The 22,206-nt window shown below is 36.4% G+C and overlaps 1 protein-coding gene across 2 annotated transcripts in view; it reads right to left on the bottom strand.

The window, feature by feature from the left end:
- Positions 1 to 22,206, bottom strand: part of kcnh8 (potassium voltage-gated channel, subfamily H (eag-related), member 8) — a 74,967-nt gene that overhangs the window by 2,442 nt on the left and 50,319 nt on the right. For both annotated transcript variants that reach the window (XM_067426333.1, XM_067426334.1), the window contains exons 8-14: positions 21,165 to 21,383; positions 17,638 to 17,837; positions 14,440 to 14,689; positions 13,567 to 13,781; positions 7,038 to 7,267; positions 6,799 to 6,914; positions 6,195 to 6,250 (exon numbers count right to left, since the gene is read on the bottom strand). In XM_067426333.1, the coding sequence (XP_067282434.1) occupies positions 6,195 to 6,250; positions 6,799 to 6,914; positions 7,038 to 7,267; positions 13,567 to 13,781; positions 14,440 to 14,689; positions 17,638 to 17,837; positions 21,165 to 21,383 (1,286 nt within the window). The remainder of the gene's footprint in view (positions 1 to 6,194; positions 6,251 to 6,798; positions 6,915 to 7,037; positions 7,268 to 13,566; positions 13,782 to 14,439; positions 14,690 to 17,637; positions 17,838 to 21,164; positions 21,384 to 22,206) is intronic.

The raw sequence follows: 22,206 nt of genomic DNA, 5'->3' as shown, positions 1-22,206 counted from the left end.
GAACACAAGGTTACACAAGTTTTCTCTTTTATCCACTTTAACTACTTTTGTCCTGATTTCTTTGAGGGGATGGTCTATGGATGGGTGTGTATGGGCCTTTTCAGGTCTTTCAATCTAATGGACGAAATAAGCAATTTCACAATTTAGACATGAACATGACCGGAAACAATTAAAAAACATAGGCACTATTAGAGCAGAATGCTGCATGTTTGTGTTAAAAATCAAGAATTGTGACAGAACATTGTGCTTGGTAAATTTTCAGTCTTCCAACCAAACTTAAAACAAATGAAACATTATACAATGTAATGTTATGCAAATTATCTTGATGCAATACCATGCATTCGCAAGAAATGTTTTTGAAAGGGATGTCACTAAAATTAATGATAATAATAAAAATATTCCAGTGTTTTATAATACTCAGAATGTACTGCAAACATTTATTTATCTAAAAATTTAGTTTGACCCGTTTATACAAAAATATTACACAATGCTATGTTATAAAAATGTATTTGATGCATTCACATGTATGGTGCAAACATTTATTTGTTTATATAAATTGTTTGTTTATATATAGTTACATAAATAAAAAAATTAAGAAGTTCCATTCATACAATAAATTAAACATATAGGATTGACACAAAATTTACAAGCTGTTAACATAACGCATAATTGCTTATACAGACTATGTGTGTCCTGCTTAGATAATAATAATCTTTAATTCTAAACATTTGTAATATATATTCCAGTATATAAAGAGCTGTGAAGTATTTTTTGAAAGGGATGCAACAAGCAAGAAAAAATGTAAACAGCTTCCCACAGCAACAGAACAGTATGATCTCATAAGGCCTTGGGTTGTCCCTCTGCATCCACCCATCATCCACCCGTCTGCTAGAGCCAGCAGCTTTCAGGTGAAGCTAGGGTGTTATTTATTTAGTTCCCATGGGACGTCATTGTTCGTTGTTGACTTATTGATATTTAGTTATTTCCGGGTTGTCTTGTAAGTAAGATCATTACTTAAAGTTCCTGGTGTAGAGCCTGATTATTTCACATATGGTCTGTAATAATGGTTTCTTTCTGTTTTTCTTTTGCTTTTAAATCTGGGTAAAAGTATAAAACTAAAAAAGTATAAAACATATACATTTACATGAAATACAAAAATCAAACAAACAATTAAAGGGGTACTTCAGTGCTGGGAAGATGAATCTGTATCTAAACTGGGTCATTAATGTAGTAGAAATGTGAAATTATTTTTGAATTTGGTGCCTTCTAGACTGAGAAAAGACAGAAAATGTATTTTTGTCTCATGGGGATGAAAGACAACAATTCCCAGAATGCGTCGCTGCCCAACGAGGCCACTCCCAAAGCCACCGCTACTGAATCACTGATCACTTTCCCACCACGTTCATTTTCATAAAATCAGTTCAGTTAAAAGACAGACACTACAATTAAAAACTGAATGTTTCTGTTCAATATAATGTGATTTAGCGGCTGAGTGAGTGTCACAGCACAAATGCTGCAGAAGTCAGATTACATTCATTGTGAGGAATGAGCTCTCGTGATGAGAGCACGATCATTTGAATATACTCCAGGGTTTCTACTAATATAAAGCCATATGCTAATCGCTAACCCTTTAAAGGTCCCGTTCTTCCCGAACCCATCTTTCAAACTTTAGTTAATATGAAATGTTGCTGTTAGAGCATAAATAATACCTGTATAATCATAAAGCTCAAAGTTCAATGCCAAGCGAGATATTTTATTTAACAGAAGTTCCCTTTCAAAGCCTACAGCGAATGGCCGGTTTGGACTACACCCCTGCACTTCCTTCAGGAATGACGTCACTAGAACCGTTTGTTAACTAACCATCCGCCCACAAGTACACACAAAATAGGGGGCGTGGTCTTGTTGCTCTCCCACGTGGAGAAGAGCGCGCATTCAGCGCTTGCATCTCCCCGTTATGGTAAGAGGCGGGACCTTTCCGGGCAAAGTGCGCTAAGCTGCTGTCCAATCACAACACGGGAAGCGCTGGCCCAATCAGAACTCGTTACGTGTTTCTGAAGGAGGGACTTCATAGAACAAGGAAATCATCAGGCCGTTTTTAGGACAGAGGAAACAGTGCTGTACAGATAAGTAAATTGTGTGAAAAATACTGTGTTTTTTTACACGTGAAACATGAACTCACGTTATATTGCACACTGTAAACATAGAAGAACGGGACCTTTAAAAAAAGTTTTGTCCTGTTCAACAATGTGCATATATATAAAAATGTATTTTATATTGGATAGTCCAATTAAAATACTATCAATAAGTTGATTAGGTCTAATGCATGTAAAGCAACTTCCATTCATTAAGAGCATTATGTTTACTCTAATTGATTTTTCTAGAAATGCACTAACACTTATGAAACACTAACACTTACAGTTATCATGGTGCCACAGCACACTAAATTCAATTCGGATTCCCATAATTACTCTTCCTGTATGTTTTTGTGCTGTATGTCCTCTGTACACATTCCCTCTCCTTACGGTTAGATCAGAATAATAATGTTTGTGATGGTCCAGAACACAGCATAGATGATCCAGATTCAGATGGACAGCCACCCTCAGAATTGTGCCAACAAGTGATAATACCCAATAATGAGTGTAATTGGGTAATGATCCATAAATGCCATCAAAGGCGTGGAGGTACAAGACAACAGTTTCAAACAGGAAGGGACAACAGGAAGAGAGCCCTCATCCTCTTGGCGGGCCAAATCAAGCATGGATTACAACAAAATCCTGCTGAGAGGCCGGCTGTCAAAAATGTATAGTCAGATACAAGAAACAGAGATAGGGAGGGAAAAAATGAGGAAGAGTCACAGCAGCAGGGTGTCCCTCTCATGACATTACCTGTCAAAAGCCTCATGTCAAAGCCGTCGGCTGACAATCAAGTCTTTGAGTTGTCAGAAAGATTTATACCCATGCCAATACTCAGCAGAACTACAGTTCTCTGTCAGGGTCCAACTCCAATCTGTACTTTTTATGTAGTAAGAACTGCAGAATTAATTAAAAGATTAAATATGAATTCCGAGAATATATTTCACTGGGGAAAAACATGAAAAAATACATGAAAATCTTCAAACCAGACTGACAGTAAGACTTCCATGCCCCGATGGATTTTTATTAAACATTAATATTCAGTTAATGTTAATGGTAATATTCAATTAACATTAAATCTTCAATATTCTAAATGACAACCATGAGATAAAGAACGTTCCCCTCGAGACAATGCTGATAGCTTGGCTTGGGCCCGTCGTCTTCTGCTGATGTCCCTTTCCCATAGCGCTACTGGATACGCAATATCGAAGTGACTGCTCTCGAAAGGGAATGTCTCTGGTTACTTATGTATTAGGGCTGTCGAAATGAACTCATTTTATTAACGCGTGATTAACGCAGCGCGCATTTTCTGTTTGATTAGTGACCATTCTCTGTAGTCCGAGCGCAATGTGCGAATAGCGTGACGCAAGCTCACTCTCGCGCTTATCCGAGGTAAATCATTAAAGGTGCACTATGTTGTATTTTTGCAGTAAAATATCCAAAAACCCCTAGGCCAGTGTTATATATTTTGTTCAGTTGAGTTACCTATAATATCCCAAATGTTTCCAACTATTTGTAAATTGGGAGAAAATTGCTATTTTAACTAAGGACCGGGACATTTCAGCATAGCGTCTGAGGGAGTCGTCTGTCAATTGCGTCATATCGGCGTTACCCTCGGTGTCGTGTTTTATTTGGCAGAAGCGCTTTACTCTTAGCAGTGTGAACAAGTGATCGCATGAAGTAACGTCATAACATGACGTTAAGGGAATATAAAATTCAACACACTTAAATGTATCTAATATGATAAACAGAGCTGCATTACCTCATAATCATAACCGGAAGAGCGGAAATACTGCAGGCGCCCGGCGAATGTGTCCCGTCCCTGTCATAATAAAAGTCCCGGTGCTTGCGAGGCGGGTATTTGTAAAACAATCGCTCCAGCGGCCGTGCTCAGCTCCACAACACTCGGTCCTGCTCTGCTTCACACTACAGTAACGTTAATAACCGCATGCATGAACATGATTTCTGTCCGAGTCCTATTTTCCACTGGCTGTGAGGTGAAAACCACATGTCCCAAGATGCTGCGCTCAAACTTTGCGTCATCAAACTACGCCTTTGTTTTGAATAGGCGCCCTCCAGTGGACGAAAAAGTTGCATAGTGCACCTTTAACATCATCCCCACTTACAGTACATGTGTTTTATTGAACTAAATACATTACAATTGTCTAAAACGAATATGCAGGTTACTTTTCTGAGAGCGCGCCCGAGTCCGTGTCTCTCACACTGTTTGCGTGAATCGCGGCACAGTTCAGCACGCACACACACACGAAATACCGGCAGTTCAATAGGGAACACGCATCTCTTAAAGGGGCCACACTATATTCCTACTCGTGGAATATGGACCTCCTCCAGGTATGGTGTGTTGCTGGTGCGCTCCCAGGTCCACATGACATCTTTCACATTACCAATTTTATATTCCCTTTATTTATATTCTTAAAATGAGAGAAATCACTGCTTATTCTGAATTTTTTTATTCGGCTTTTTAGGCTTAAGAGACATTAACAAGTTCTTTGAAAAACATCTATGACCTTTGATACATGTCTAGTCTTCATGCTCTGTTGAACATGGTTTAACTAATGTTAAACATACAATTTGCATAAAGCGTGCATATTTATCTATACTGATGTTGATTAGAGTAATACAAGCTGGAAACATATTAATTAAAGATATATTTACAACTTATAAAAATGTGTGATCAAGTTGTGATTAATCACAATTAAATATTTGAATCGACTGACAGCCCTAATATATATATGTGTGTGTGTGTGTGTGTGTGTGTGTGTGTGTGTGTGTGTGTGTGTGTGTGTGTGTGTGTGTGTGTGTTTGTGTGTGTGTGTGTGTGTGTGTGTGTGTGTGTGTGTGTGTGTGTGTGTGTGTGAGTGGCAGGACACATTATCCTGCTGAAAGATCCCACAGCCACCAGGGAATACCGTTTTCATTAAAGGGTGTACATGGTCTGCAACAATGCTTAGGTAGGTGGTACGTGTCAAAGTAACATGGATGGCAGGAACCAAGGTTTCCCAGCAGAACATTGCCCAAAGCATCACACTGCCAGTGCCTGCTTGCTTTTTTCCAATAGTGCATCCTGAAGCAATTTGAGAGACAGTAGCTCGTCTATTTGATCGGACCATACAGGCCTGCCTCTGACCAGCAAATATCAGATGAAATGAGTTGTACTGTTTTTATCCACTTTTAACTTTAATATTTGGCATGTCCACCTTTTGCAGCAATTACAGCAGCAGATCTATCTGGCATAGTATCCTCTGAGAACTTATTTTATGATAACACGAATGTTATCCCATGCTCTCCGCAAAAGCAAAATACTTTCCTCTGAATCTACAATAGATCTGTCCAGTTTATTTGCCAACTCACTCTTAATGTGCTTGATGGGGTTGAGGTCTGGACTTTGAGGAGGCCAGTCCGTCATTTTCAATGTTTCAGCAGATTCCTTCTGTCGCAGGTAAGTCCGGCAATAGTTAGAAGAATGTTTTGGGTCTTAGAGAATAAATCCAGGCCCAATAAGACGACTCCCAGATGCCAAGTGTTTGAATAATTTTGACGGCAGATCATTAATATTGAATTTGTGTTGTCAGTCTTGAGTTCAAGCAACAACCGACGTGCCCCCTCAAATTAAAATTGTTACAAACTGCCAATGAGTTACACAGAATCATGGGAAGTGGGAACCCACATGTGGTGGGCTCAAGGACATTATGGAACTCAGGAATGTTGGAATATTCTCTATCATCCTCATCATCATGGGGCCAGCCCCACTTTCCTCTTCTAATGAGTTTTATGTCCTCTAGTGTTTGAATAACATCCCCTTATCCTCTTTCACAGCAGCCTGCCATATGGCTTGTGCGTACCTAGCACCAAGAGCTCACCTGAGCAGCACTGGTTTCGATCTGTCAGTACTCACATTTAGCACAGGGTTATCAGCTTTAAAACCCACAGTTCATGAGAAGACTTTCTAAATACAATTTAAGTGCTGATCTACCATTTAAATTACACAGCAAAAAAAGGACGAATTTTCATTTCAAAAGATTAAATTGAAAAATCATTTACCTCTTGGTTAAGGTAGAGTAGCTGTCCTCTGGTGTCCTCTGATTTAGCTGTTAAATCTGCACAGAGAAAAAACAATCATGTCCAACTACCTCACAATGACAGAAAATCCAGTGAAAACTCATTACAAAGACTTCAAGGAAGAGTTCATCATAAAAATGAAATTCTGTCACCATTTCCTCACTCTCACGTCTTTAAAACCTGGTTTAATTTTCTTTCTTCCATGAAACAAAAAAAGAAGGTATTTTGCAGAATGTCTAAGCTGCTTTTTTCATATGAAAAGACAGTGAATTAAATTAACAAGCTCTAAAAATGAAAAAGAACAGTCTTCTGGACCTACATTACAGCTTGTGCATGGATCACATTTTTACATACATGCATATTTAAGAAGAAAATAACAGCTTGGACATCTGTGTCAGATCTGAAACAACATGAGTTTTGGGTGACATTTCTTTAAGGTGATAAACAAAAGATTATCATTAATAAAAACTGGAAATGGTGTTATCCTTTAATGTGCGTCAGACTTGAAATATTGGCATAAGGACAAAAGAATCCACAGCAACTCATCCAGCCTCTGCCAGCAGCACACACACACATATATACACACCTGCTGTGGTGGCGGTGGTAGTAGTTGCACCACTGACAGTGTGCTGATGACCAGAGGAAAATATAAACGTGTGGGAATTTTCTGTACCATCACTGTCCTCTGTGCCATCCACGACCCTGAACACAAACAAACAGATATCTACTTTACTATTCTAAGTCCTTCGTGCACCAGTGAGCAAATGCCTATTGCTGTATCTTTTAATGCTTTTTAAATGCATGCATGTGTAGATGTCTACACACCGTGGGCTGAGATTTGCGAGGTCAGGCTTTGTAACAGTGGTATGCTGAAACTGGAGCTTTTTGTTGGTTTGGTGATCATTTTTCTGCATGTGCGTTTTTTGTTTGGTTCCACAACTTAGATAATGTATCTGATCATCTTCATCATCATCGTCATCATCATCTCCCTCGTCTTGATGCTCAGCTATTGGTGGATAGCACTGGATCACGTCTCCATTTCCCCTCCCCTCCATCTGTGTTTGGATAGAAGATATTGCGCTGAGGTCATGTGAGGCCAGATGAAAGTTGGTTGACTAACCTTGGATAACTCAAGGAGAAAAAGAAATGACTTTCCATTATTAACAATAAAACCAGTAGATGTAAGGACATCTAGTTAATATGACAGTACTTGCTCACTCCTGAGAGATTTGTTCTTAAGCAGTAATTTGGCATTTAGATTTACGTGGCATTTAGATAATTTTAATGTAGGTCCCACATTTTCCTAGCCTCATTCTCCTTAATCAGTAAATCGGTAAATAATTATCTTAATGCTCACTCTCAAAAGGCAAGGCAGGTTTATTTAGAAAGACCACATTTAAAGGGTCCTATTAAACCTATTATGCCCTTTTACAAAGTCTTGATTTTGTATTTGGTGTCAATTAGGCTTTCATTTTTTTAAAAAAAAAACACCTTATTTTATGTTAAGTTTTAAATGTTAAGTTTTACATTGTTGCAGTACCCATTTTCCCAGTCTGTCAGTAACACTGTTTAGTTCCTCTCTCTATGAATTCTTCAAAACAGTGTGCTCTGATTGGTTGGCTTGAGTGTGTTGTGATTGGTCAACCGCTTCAAATGCCCCTCACTTACCATAACCACCAAATGGCTTTGGTGGGGATTATTTAAATGAGGAATATTGTGACATGAACTTTCTGCAGTGTTAAATTATTTGACGAATAATTTTCATCAACAACCTTTTTCACAGACAAAAACGAGAAGATAACTAATAGGGGTGTAAAAATACATTAACGCCACGGTTTGGTTCACATCATGGTTTTGGAGCCACAGTTCGGTTAACACCAGATTCACTTTTAACTTAATAAAAACAACACTCATTTTACTTATTAACCTTATACATTGGCTTCATGTTTTCTTTATAGCAGTTAGCAAACCTGAGTAACCTAAAATTAAATAACGTCCTCCACTGTAGACTAGACTAGTCTAGACTATTTAAAAAAACAACAACAACAAAACAACAAGCAAATGTATTCCACAAAAATGAATGACCACACACAAGTAATGTCCCACTTTAGCCTAAACACATACATTTTATCAATATGACCAATACTGATGATAAATAGGTATTGAATAGCAGTTTTTGTAACACAATAAAGTAACCACCACACTAATTTAAAACATAAAAAATAACAAAGTGAAAATAAAGTGGCATTCTGGGGTTATGGAAACAACGGTTACCATGGTGAATACACAATACATCATGAACTAGTCCTGATCATGATGAAAACTAGTCCTGATGAACAGAATGAACATCATACTGGCATGCAAATCACTCTCAGATCACACTTGGCGTACCAGTTATGTGATTTACTGGTACTTAACTTTTATTTCATGATTATGTTCCACGATCATCGTTTCTCTTGCGCTTTATATATGAAGCGATATATAGCATGGGCAGTTGAAGTGTGTGTGTGTTACGAGCACAGTAAGAGTGTCAAAATTAATAGTTAATAATTATTAATTGTATCTCCCTCATCTGAACTTGAATGAGCAGCCTGCAATTGCAATAGTAAGTACTATTTTACTATACTATTATTTACTATAATAGTATAGTAAAATAGTAAAAGTACATTTCAAAAGAGTCACTGTGTATTTCAAGCTTGTTTATAATTAAAATTCAAGCATTATATACAAGTTTTCGCTTACACAAACTGCATTTAATTTCATTACTATTTAATTCATAGTCAGGAGGAAAGACTAAAAACAGCATTTGACATTTATCAATCAATAAAGTATCAGAGTTATAATTGTTGCTAACTTACGAGCGTCAAAAATTTCCACACGATTTCTCCAGAGAAAAACGAATAATCTGAGAGCTCATTTGATAGCAAAAATCACACTGTGTATGCTTGGCTTAAGGTGTGATATTTTGGGTTGACAATAGTAGGTGAATTGGTTTCATTCATGATTCACAGATTGAATCTTTGATTACCTGAAATTTTTGAAATACTTGAAATTTGATTTACTAGATGATAGATAGATAGATAGATAGATAGATAGATAGATAGATAGATAGATAGATAGATAGATAGATAGATAGATAGATAGATAGATAGATAGATAGATAGATAGATAGATAGATAGATAGATAGATAGATAGATAGTATTGTTTTTTTTATAACAGTATTGTAACCTTGTTACATGATCCTTCAGAAATAATTCCAATATGCTGATTTGGTGTTCTTATTGGTGCTCAATTATTAACTATGGTTATTGTTATTACTATAATTAAAAAGAGTTTTTAGTCATGTTTACGCCGCAGCAACAGGCCTGAGGGAGTTCGAGTTCCTGGAAAAATGTTCCTGGGACAAATTGTTCCGGGTAATTGAGGTGGAAACGGGGCTTTTGCTGCTTAATATTTTTGTGGAAACCATTATATATTTTTCAGGATTATTCGATGAATATAAAGTTCAAAAGAACATGTTTTTACTGCTTGTTATTTCACAACAAGCACACACACACACACACACACAACACACACACGCGCACGCATACCCACCCGCACTCGCACACCTAAAAAAACCTTACTTTCCCTCAAGAACCTTACGTACTTTCCCTCAAGAACTAATTAGACAAAAGCTATGAAACAGCAGAAACAAAGTTACTGTCCTTAGGTAAAATTTGTGTAATGGTAGTGGTCTTACAACTTGAATTTTGACCTTGCAAGCAATAACCCGAGAAGACTTGACCTTAACACATTTAAAACACCTGGCCAAGCAGCTTTAGAAATATATTGATCTTTGATCCCAAGTTGTACGAGTGAGAGTGATTATGTCACAGAACAAGCCCTAAAGGCTCGATTGAATCCGCTCAATAATAGTCATTGTAATGGGTTTTGCTGTGCTTTACACCTCACGCTTCTCCTGCACATTGCCAATTACACAGTGAAACTCTGCAACGACGCTGGCTGAAAATAACAATCTCCATTTATAGAACACTTTAAATGTCAGTCCACTGAAAGGTGTCGGAAAAGTCAAGAGGTAAAACACAGCAAAGAGATGGAATAAACGTGAGGGGGTTCCCCATCTAATTCTCTTTTAATCTTGTGCTCTTTCTTTCTTTCTCTCTCTCTCTCTCTTGTTCTATATATATCTGATTAATTACACTTTCCGTAGAATAATTTGGTCATTTTCCCTGTTGAATAATTGAGGCTCCCTCACATTGTAATTGAAAGAGCGGCAGTTTCCCAAAGCAGTCAGTCATCCGGCACTTCAATAACCTCCCCTCCCCCTCCTTTTACCCCTCCCTCGCCCCTAAACGCGCTGTTCCCTTTCCTCTAGCGCCGCTCCCTCCCTGATTACTGCTTCAGGCATGGAAGGACAGGGAATGGGGAAGATGATCATCACCATCATCATCAATTTTTCGCACTCTCTGCCTGCTGTTTCAGAGCTGTAGTGTTCTTAGCTTCCCTCATTAGGCAAATGAGGCGGGAGGTAGATCATTGTTAGGGAAATGAGCCCCAAGCTATTATAGTCAACACAGCACTGTTAGTGGATAAGTGTGGAATGATTGACAGCTGAGGAGAAGACGCACCTTGTCTATGGACTTACTGGACATCCTGGATATGTGACATATGACTATATGCATACACTACCATTCAAAAGTTTGGGGTCAGTAAGCTTTTGGGGTGGATTTTGGTAGCTCACGATTCGATTCAATTCGATATATGCATAGACTTGATTGTAGTTGTATTGTTTTGAGTTACTATTTCTTATTTAACTGGAATAGACAGGTTAATAGCTCTAGAAGAAAGAAATCTCACTGAATTAATTGTAAATCTTGAAATGTATTTAGTTTTTTCGTCCCATTTTAGTCAACCCATATCATAAGACAAATTTCATTGTGGTTGGTGGTGGGGTTTTGGTGGAAGTAAAAACATATTTTCTCAAAAATAAATCAATAAACTAGATAAACTAAACTAGGTAACTAGGTCAAATAAACCATGTGTATGGGTCGCCATTCTTGATTGTTGAAAGTGCAACAATTCTGATTAAATGTAAAAAATTACATTTCTCAAATTATAATTTTGAGAAAAATAACGTTTTCGATGAATAAACAAATAAAGTTTTCATCAGACGTTTAGTTGGCTAAAACAAGATTATTACAAAATATTAACAAAACAAAAAAGCACATTATACACAGTACTAATAGCGGACAAAATTAGCACAACACTCATAACTGTAATAAAAGTAATACAGCAAGGGAGCCCTTAGAAAAATAGGAGAACTACTTAGTCCCTAGGGATGAAACGATTACTGGTTTTATAATAAACCACGATAAAATGTACTGACGGTTAGTAATATTGTTTAAAATTTAATTATCATTAAAACCATCAGTGATTATCACGATTTTGAAAACTCGTGGTAAATCCTATCCAGTCTGGTGCAGGCGTGCGCAGCACACTAACTGTTTTCTGAATGAGAAGAAATGACAAAAGTGACAGCACCGGGAGATTTTACAGCCTTCTAAAAGGACCACATCTGAGGTGTGGCCATATTTTGGCTTTTACAAAAGTCCTGAGGGAAAATTAATCGAAGATGCTCTGGTAACCCTGTCTGCAGCAGAACATGCCAGAAGAAGGTCACCATTTGTATAAAACTGACTGTAAAGTGTTAATCTAGGTGTCGGGTATAATGCACATCTTTTGGATTTTTGATATTTAATAAAATAAACTGTCAAATCATATAAAAATATGGATGATTTATTTTACTAAGATGTTGTTTGGGCTCGTACACAACATATGCTAGTTTGAAATGTGTCATAGCTGATAGGACACTGATGAGAATATTGCTTGAACATATTTATAGAGATAATATTAGAGATTATATTTACACCAAATTATTATTTATGCAGTATGTGGTGCTATTGACGACAGCCAATATAAGGAAAGAAATCCCACAGAATAGAATATTGCTTGAAAAAAGTGCATAGAGCTGCTTGATTTATTTGTTGTTTGTTGATTTTCAAATATAAAACTTGCAAAAAGTTTTTTGCAAAAACTGTGCATCTGTTTTTTTTGAACATTTTATCTCATTTGAACAAAACCCGTGATAATATTGATAATTTGGGTCACTATAACCGTTTCAACCCTAGTATCTACATAAATAAAATTATTTGATACAAAAAAACTTTTTCGAATATAAAACGTTTAAATAAAATGAAAATAAATAAGCAATTGGACAAATACAATATAAAAATATGACAATTAAATAAACTAAGTTTTCAGGTACAGTAGCCTAATTTTATTCATCAAGTGTCTTAAGAAACACTACAGAAATGGAATCAAATGTAAAAAATAAAAACACTGTATAGTCGTTACTGTATGGATTAAATATAAATTAATTAAAGCTGCTGTCCGTAGTTTTTTTTGTGTTCAAGATTTACAAAAATTATATGAGAATGTACAACATGAATCCATTTTCCAAACCGTGTTTTTGTCTTACCCTGAATCATTATGGTACACTTTTAATAAGTATTTATATTGAGACTATTTCAGGCCAGACTGGTAGGTACCGCTGCGGAGGAGCCATAGACATTAACAGAGAGAAGTAGATCCGGCTACAATGTTCTTCCGCAAGATGAAGAATGCATGCAGTTCTGTTTATTAACCACTAGAGTGCAAAAAGTTATGGACTGCAGCTTTAATAATAAAGATATAAAGGCAACAGTTTATTAGGCTGCTGTCCCTTTAACTCTTTCACCCCCTGCGTTTTTTTTTAAGTTGCCAGCCATCGCCAGGGTTCTTGATCATTTTCACAAAATGTAATGGCCCGTATAATATTTTGTTTTATGAATATCTAAGCATATCAAAAGAAAGAGCTGACCCGCTACTTAAAAAAACCCAAAAAACACTAGCTTTATGAAACACTTAAATATGGGTTTAAATATGGGCAACATTTTGAACAAAAAGCGACTATCTATCTATCTATCTATCTATCTATCTATCTATCTATCTATCTATCTATCTATCTATCTATCTATCTATCTATCTATCTATCTATCTATCTATCTATCTATCTATCTATCTATCTATCTATCTATCTATCTATCTATCTATCTGTCTGTCTGTCTGTCTGTCTGTCTGTCTGTCTGTCTGTCTGTGAATCTTGGGTCCATGAAATCAATGAACATAATCAGATGAGGCTTTTACTGCTACAAAGATGCATTAAGGGGTACAGGCAACAACAAAAAATAAATTAACAAATCAATAAAATGAAATGATTGTATATAACAACACAGTGGTCATGTGATGTCTTACGTGGCTCTCTTGTCCCTCTCTCAGGTTATAGGTGAGGTCGTGTGTGATGTCCTGCACAAAACGGTGGGAGTATTCAGGATACAGGTCGAGCACCTCATACAGACCCCTTAGATTAATGCACTGCAGGTCACAGTACGTCAGAGCCTTCACATCAGCGTTTGTCTTTATGACGCGGTCATCAACTGACATGTTGGCACCAATCAAGTCGCCTTTACCTGGACGTGTCACACAGGAGCACACAAAGAAACAGGAAGATGCAAAAACCCATGAATATTTTGTAAGATATCACTAGGGAATTACAGGAGTGTTCAGTCAGTGTCAAAATGCAGGCTTAAGTGGAGAGCTAATCCACCATGGGTTTCCTTACGAGATTCTTTCTAAGAGGAATGTATAAAATAGAACAAAACATAAAAATGTCTCCATAAAAACACACTGTATCAAAAGTACATACACATGTACGCACAAAAAAACTGAACCTTCCCGAGAACTCAATGTCAGAGAGACCTTCCATTGTCAGCAGGGTGGAGACAGTGTGTGAGGTAAAGATGAGAAAGATAGTGTGTGTTCTTTTCCTGTCAGAACTCATAAGGTGATATTAACACAAACACACAACCACACACACGCACACAGGCAGGACCTAACACGATGACGGGATTGTATTTTTTTCACACATTAGGTCCACTGTCCTATGAGCCTGCTGTGTGTGTGAAGACTCACAGAGAGAGTGACCATTCACAGAGAGCAGTATTTGTTGGCTACTGTAGGAACACATGGGCCCTAAAGTCTTCACTTAACGAGAGGCAGTAATTTTTCCCTTCATGATAAAACTATACGGAGCCTTTTAAGCTTTGCTGTGTGTTTGTGTAAACTGACCGAGGATGGCTAACACCATGCTGTCCTTCAGCACTTCCATGGAGCCAGAGCAGACAAAGAAAAGAGCCTGTAGTGCATCTCCCTGCCGAAGAAGATACTCGCCCGGTGCACAAAACGTTGTCTTAATGTGCAAGGAGAGAGAGCGAAGACACCCACGACTCAGAGAGGAGAAGACGGAGAGCTCTAGGATCTCTTTATTCAGATGCATTGCGATGTCCGAACGCAACTCATCTGGAAAGTCTCTCAAGAGCTGGGGGGAGTGTATAGGAAGGAGAGAGAAAAAGAGCAAGGAATAAGAAAGGTGTAGTTAACAGATACTTACATCATGAGGAAAATAAATATTGTGTTTTATTCAAATTTGCGTAACAGGACATTACATTAATTAAACTGGCATTAAAATCAATTTAAAAAAAAATCACCTTTAAAACTAAAACTGGAAGTATTCCGGCCATGCCTCATTCCTGCCCTCTGCCACCCTTCATCTGCTCTGCTCATCCATCCATATATGCAACCATCCTTCAGCCTGACTGAATGGCATCTGTCACTCTCCCCTTCACTCACAGAACACATCCCTTATTTTTCCCCTCGCTCTCTGTCTCCTGCTCTCCGGCCATCAGCCTCGCCATCTATTATTCATAAATCTGTGATTTAGCAAGGTGTTTAGATTTCATATCATTTCCCCCCGCTTTCTCTCTACTCTGGAATAAAGTCCTGGGCTCAAGGACCGAGCGCACTCCTCAAGTGTCCGAATTGTCTATCTAAATTACACTTGTCTTAGTTGATCCTTTGATCTTGGCTTTAGTATGTTACTTTATTAAAGTACATTACTTAGTAAAAAATGTACGGAGTACATATATAATTACGGAGTACGGAATAATATATAATTATTTATATAATTATATATAAATCCTTACATAAACCCATATTAATAATACATTTCATTTGTACCCGTGCTCTTCCTACCTGTATAACAACTTAACAAGTAGAACATATACATACATTGTTATCAGTTTGCCCTGCATAAGTTATGAATTACATATAGATTAATCCTTATTAAATGTACTGAAGTTATTTAGTCAAGAGCAGAACATATTTAGTGAGTTTTAGAGAAATTACTTTTATTCTTTACATTGTCATTATAAATGTAGATTCGGACTTGATACCATGAATACAACCTTTCATGTTGTGAATATGGTCATTAGACATTAGTCAATATTATTTTTTATTGCATACTGATACAGATTATTTTTTACATTTGTTTATTTCCGATACTGTTACAATAATACAAAATTATCATAAGATTTTAACAATATCTTCAGAATTTATTATGGAATGAATATTGTTGCATGAGAATTACAATAATATTATAGAACAGCCATTATATTATCAATACAAATATTAATAATATTAATAAACAATAATAGGCTAACTTTTAAGCTACACATTTCTCAATACGCAATTCATTATATTTAATTTATCAGAAAAATAATTATCCAAACAATACATTAATTAACTATTTAAGAATTAATAACCAAATATAGTTTGAATACTGGACCAGTATTGGAACAGTATTATATCAGTGTATCGGCTTATCTATAATTATTTAAAGGATGTTTCTGTTATTAATTAGCAGATAAGAAGAGACTTGATGTATAAAGACTCCAACAATAAAATATTCATTATTAACAGCCATAATTTATATATTTACATTTATAATATTTAAGAATATCTGTTTTAATATTAATTTAAAAAATACTAATCAATAAATAAAAATGTTTTATTATTATAGTCATCATAATCTTTACTTCAGGTTAACTATGTAATTTCTAGATAGATAAAGAATATCTGTTATTTTAAAAATGTATCTATACAATACATTAAACCAAAGATACCGTTAACATTAAAAAAGTGATAATCAATTAATGTGTGAGCATTGGTCAAATTGTTTGGTCAATTAGATCAGGGGTTTTCAAACAGGGGTCCTCCAGAAGGTTCTAAGGGGTCCCCAGAAAAATTTCAGATAATTAAAAGACAAACCAAAAATGGATAAAGTCTAGCAAACAATCTAACTGTTTAATTTCTAAATGTTTCTCACCTTGTTTTCCATATACATACCTTTCAGAATTGTATGTTTGCTTTGTATCTTGCTAGTGAATTTTTCTCATTATAGTCCCCTTTATTTTGCTTACTGGGTTTGTAGAGCAGAATTCTTAATGTGGTTCATAAGCTGCTTACCGGTACATACATTTATTGTGAAGATTGCGTATACAAGTAATTTTTAATGGAACACCTTCTTCAGATTTATGCGTCCAACATTAGGTATATCCAGTTTAAATTTGGAAACAATGCTGTATTTAAAGCTGTGTGATATTTTCCCCCATCTAGCGGTGTTAAGGTATATGACCATCCAGTGAATAATAGTTTCTGTTCCTCTCAATTCTGATTTCATTTTAACTCCTACGGTGGCCGATTTAGTCCAAGATTAACATGGCAATCCCCCTCTTCACATTCCACACGGTGCCATCGAGTGTTAAAACACGAAAGGCGAAGCTTGAATTTACGGGTATGTCCCTCTTTGGTTAATGTACTTTCAAGATGGAGGGGCAACATGGCGACCAGCATTCGAATCCCTCACCCGTATGTATTTTCAATGGCATTTTATAAAATTACGAGAATACTTTATTACTTGAAAGAAGTAAATATACATTAATGAGCACATATATTTTTGAAAGAACTAAGTGTTTTTAGCTAAGAATAAAGTGTAGCTTTAAAATGTCACACTTACTTTTTATCTAAGAGTTTAAATGTTTTTTTTTATACATTAAAATATATAGATGGATTTAAGGGGGTCCCCCATAAAGGTGCATCATATTTGGGGGTCCTTGGCATCGTAAAGTTTGAAAACCCCTGAATTAGATCATTATTTGATATTTTTTAATTTCTGTTAGTCATTACCAGGTAGAAAGTTCTTGACGTGAAAACAAGAAAGAGTTAATAAAACCCTGAAGAGGTCACTTTTAAAGTTGAATGTTCTTTACCAATATCTTGCATTTCATAAAACTGGAGTGCAGTTGGGAAGCACACTACTCTTGTATTCTTGTAAAGTTGGCTCGTCTTGCACAGTCCAGCTGCAAGGAATTCCGCATCGTCAAATGATTCAGTTGTGCTGTGTAATACTCTCTGAAGCGTGGGGTTTACCTCATTGGAGTCAATGCCGTTGTTGACGGACCAGGTGGTCTGGAAGTACTCCAGCATTCGCTGTTTGAGGCTCTGGGGCAGGTGGTGTACACGGATGAAGTCCTTTAGGTCTTTAGTGCGCGTGTGGTAAGAGGACCAGCGCGAGTACATGCGTTGGATTATGGCCGTCACGTTACCAAAGACCAGAGCATGCATCAATGCTGCCAAAGACATAACGACACATATGTATGAATGTACAGATTTGAATGAGCAAAGAAATCATGGTGTTTTCTCTTGAAAGTTGAAAATGTCAATTCAAAATGGTCAACGTGGCTTTTATAAAAAAAAATATTAAATGTCCATGATAAATAAAATAAAATAAATCAAGCTTCATTTAAAATAAAATATTTATCAAAAGACGGATACAATTATTTTTAGGGCTATCACTAACAATTATTTTGGTAATCGAGTAATTGTTTGATTATTTTAATGATTAATAGATTAATCTTTTTTTTGTGGTAATAAAGATAGACCTAAGCAAAAACCTAAGCCTTTAAAGCCTTTAGTTCACCCAAAAATTAAATTGATGTCATTAATGACTCACCCTAATGTTGTTCCACACCCATAAGACATCAGTTCATCATCAGAACACAGTTTAAGATATTTTATATTTTAGTCCCAGAGCATATGTGGTCTATGCCCACTTTACTGTCCATGTCCAGAAAGCTAATAAAAACATCATCAAAGTAGTCCATATGTGACATCAGTTGGTTGATTAGAATCTTTTGAAGCATCGAAAATACATTTTGGTCCAAAAATATAAAAAACAATGACTTTATTCAGCATTGTCTTCTCTTCCGTGTTCCTCCAAAAAGATTAAAACGGTTAATGAATCAGTGAATCGATCAATGATTCGGGTTGCCAATGTCACGTGATTTCAGCAGTTTGGCACTGCATATGCTCTGAGACTAAATTACTATGTTCTGATGATGAACGGAGGTCTTATGGGTGAGGAATGACATTAGGGTGAGTCATTAATGACATAAATTTCATTTTTGGGTGAACTAACCCTTTAGGATTTATTAAAATACATATATAATAACAATGAGGCAATTTGTTTCCAATAAAGTATCAAAAGCCAGTAATCATATGGTTTAATAGAACAACAAAGAACACAATATACATCATATAAACAATTTTCTTATGTGCATTATGCATTATAACAAATTCCTGCAGAAGGCCCCAATGGCCTGGTGATATTTTTACACTTTACAGCAGATCAAAAGCCTTTTTTTAAATTGGCCAAACAACATTTAATTCAAATGTCTACTTAATCTTTAATATTTAGCCAATTCTTCACAATAGAAATGCTTCAGCCACTGTTCAGAGATGGAGTTTGAAACACGCTCTACACCTGTAAATGATAGTTCATGTAAAGCACCATTTTACGCAGATATTCTTAGGGATATCGAAGAACAAAAATTAAATTTGAAATGTGATGTCATTCGTTTTGGGAGTTTAAAACACCTGGACAGAGCTAACTTTACGGAAAAGTTTGATACAGCTGATAAACATTTTTGTACTACCATGATGCATTTAAGGGCACCTATTATGCCCCTTTTTTACAAGATCGAATATATATCTCATGTGTCCCCAGAGTGTGCCTGTGAAGTTTCAGATCATTTAATATACCATTTTGAAAATGCCAATTTTTGGGTTGAAGAAAAATGAGATGTTAATGCAAATGAGCTGCTGCTCCCCACCCCAAAGGGTGGAGCCACATGATACATCTGTTTGTTTCAACGATCATCTCTATCGTGGACATGTTCATGTGACATTGCAATTGTTCATCGTCATGAAATATTATCATCTGCATGCATTTTTCCATTTTAAAGTTTCTTCAGAAAAGCCTACTTTTGTTAAATATTAGTCTTTGGGGGGTTGAATCATTTTGATTGCAACTGTAAATAATTATATTAAAACTACAGGGCATGCATTTATTCAATTTATTTGAATAGCAGCCTTTGTGAATTCAAAACAGCACTATACTATAGTATGTTTTTTACATGGGTTTAACTCCTTACACGGCATTGCCGAAAATTTCCATAATTTGTGAGAAAATGCTTTCCTGCAGTTGACAGAATTTTCCGGCTTGCAGTTTTCACTGTTATATGGTAGGGGGCGCTATTATACATCTTCTAAAAGAGTACTGTATCATGTAGCGTTTATGCAGAATCTCCTGAACAAAACACATGTGAAGAACCTGCAGAAACAAGCAATATCATAAGTAATCATGCATTTGCAAAATAACGCGATCACCAAAATTAATCTGCATATAAAAATAAAACTGCCTAATGTTACTGAATGAAATGTTGATCCAGGATAAGACTATGATCTGCCCAGTCTGTGTTTTGATCATTGTTCTGAATCTGATCTGGATGTAGTCTTTGACAAACATGTGATTTAACAATGACATGACTATGTGATCAAGGTACTCAAGGAATCAACAGCCCTAATTATTTATAATAATAATAATTATTATTTATATAATTAGGTAAATGACAAAGTGATCAGCATGGATCCTTTCCTTTTTTGTAAAAATCCAACATATGTATTTATTTTAGAGGCTCTTGTCTCTCTAAGATCTCTGGTAATACACAGGTGATGACTGAATGTGTACATGCGTGTTGGGGTGTGTAATTGGGTATTATTGTATGTTTGGGAAGGGAGCAGAACTGCCCCATGGCGAATGGTGACATTTTACAAAATAAAGGCCATGAATTTTGAATGCCAACAGCTGGCGTTACCTCATATTATCCTATTTAATGACACACAAACATATGTAAACGCAGCGGTTTATGCAGACACTGATGTTGTTGTATCTTGTGCATTATTGTTTTAATTGTCATTTTTATTTAATTTCTAAATATACACTTTTATACAATCTTTTTATATACACTTTTATACTAGACTGGGTAAACCCAGCCTGATCTGCCGGCGATTTAATTTCACCCTGCAACTCAGTCTGGAAACCTGTACATTAGTTTATCTTGCTTCTGTTACACATTTGTGGTAACCAATCACAGATTGGCTTATCCACATGACCGGCTATTGGTGGGTATAACACAATGAAAGATAGAAAAGTGATGGATCGATGCTTGTTGATCACGCCTCTTGTGGTCTGATTGGTTAAAGGACTATCCAATTGTGTACTGATTCACTTGAATTATGCTCGTCAATCACGCCTCTTGTGCAGTAGAAAATACAGAGCAGACTCCCCAGAACAATGTTCAATCTTAAAAGACTGAGCTTGGTCTGATGATAGCCAGGCAACTTTTATACAAATATCTACAACTAACTTTTTCCAATATTTCTAAATTGGCTTGTCCAAACATCTATTCAACCTCATTTTTAGTTTCTTATTAAACAGCAGACACATACAGCCTCCAGTTTTTGGATCCTAATGATAATCCAAATTTGTTCTACCTCCAGATATATTTAAAAATATCTCCCTAAACTTCAACCTTTCTGCAAACACACACACACACCTCCAATAAGCATGGTGCAGATGGAGAAGATCTTCTCTGCGTCTGTGTTGGCAGAGACGTTTCCGAAGCCCACGCTGGTCAGGCTGCTGAGGGTGAAGTACAGCGCTGCGATGTAGATGCTCCGCAAAGACGGTCCACTGCTCAGTGTTCTGTTGACCGCTTCCATGCCCACCTCCTCGTATGGAGACTCCAACCGCTTCCCGAGCTCATGCAGCCAACCTGAAGAGAGTGAGACAAAGAAGAAAGTGTTAGATGTAATTAAAAAACTCACACTAAAATGTGTTTGTGTATCAGTTTCATATGTGTCCATATGGTTACACATCGGGTAATGGAAATGGTTTATCTAAAAATTAAATTTCTTTCATCATTTACCCGCATGTTTTCCTTTCGGGAACACAAAAAAAATTGCTATTTTGCAGCATTCACACTACTCTTTTGTATACAATGAATAGCATACAGTGACCCATTTCAGGGAAAAAAGGACAAAGACCATAAAGAACCATTAAAGTAGTAATTTAAAGTAGAAATTTAGACAATACACTTACTATTTACAACCCCAAATCAGAAAAAGTTGGGACAGTATGGAATGTGCAAATAAAATAAAAAAGTGATTTCTAAAATTACTTTCACTTGTATTTCATTGCAGACAATATGAACACAAAATATGTCATGTTTTGTCTGATCGACTTCATGTCATTTGTAAATATGCATCCTTTCCTGTCATTCACACCTGCAACACATTTCAAAAACAGTTGGGACAGTAAAGCATTTACCACTTTGTAATGTTGCCATTCCTTTTCACAACACTTAAAAGACGTTTAGGGGCTGAAGACACCAAGTGATGAAGTGTTTCAGGTGTAATTTTGTCCCATTCTTCCTGCAAACAAGTCTAAAGGTGGGCAACAGTACGGGGTCTTCGTTGTCGCATTTTGCGCTTCAAAATGCGCCACACATTCTCTATTGGAGACAGGTCGGGACTGCAGGCAGGCCAGTCAAGTACCCGTACCCTCTTCCTCCACAGCCAGGACTTTGTAATGTGTGC

This window comes from Pseudorasbora parva, chromosome 19 (assembly GCF_024679245.1).
Source record: "Pseudorasbora parva isolate DD20220531a chromosome 19, ASM2467924v1, whole genome shotgun sequence".
Classification (NCBI taxonomy): Eukaryota; Metazoa; Chordata; class Actinopteri; order Cypriniformes; family Gobionidae; genus Pseudorasbora; species Pseudorasbora parva.
This window is presented reverse-complemented; position numbering and strand designations above follow the sequence as displayed.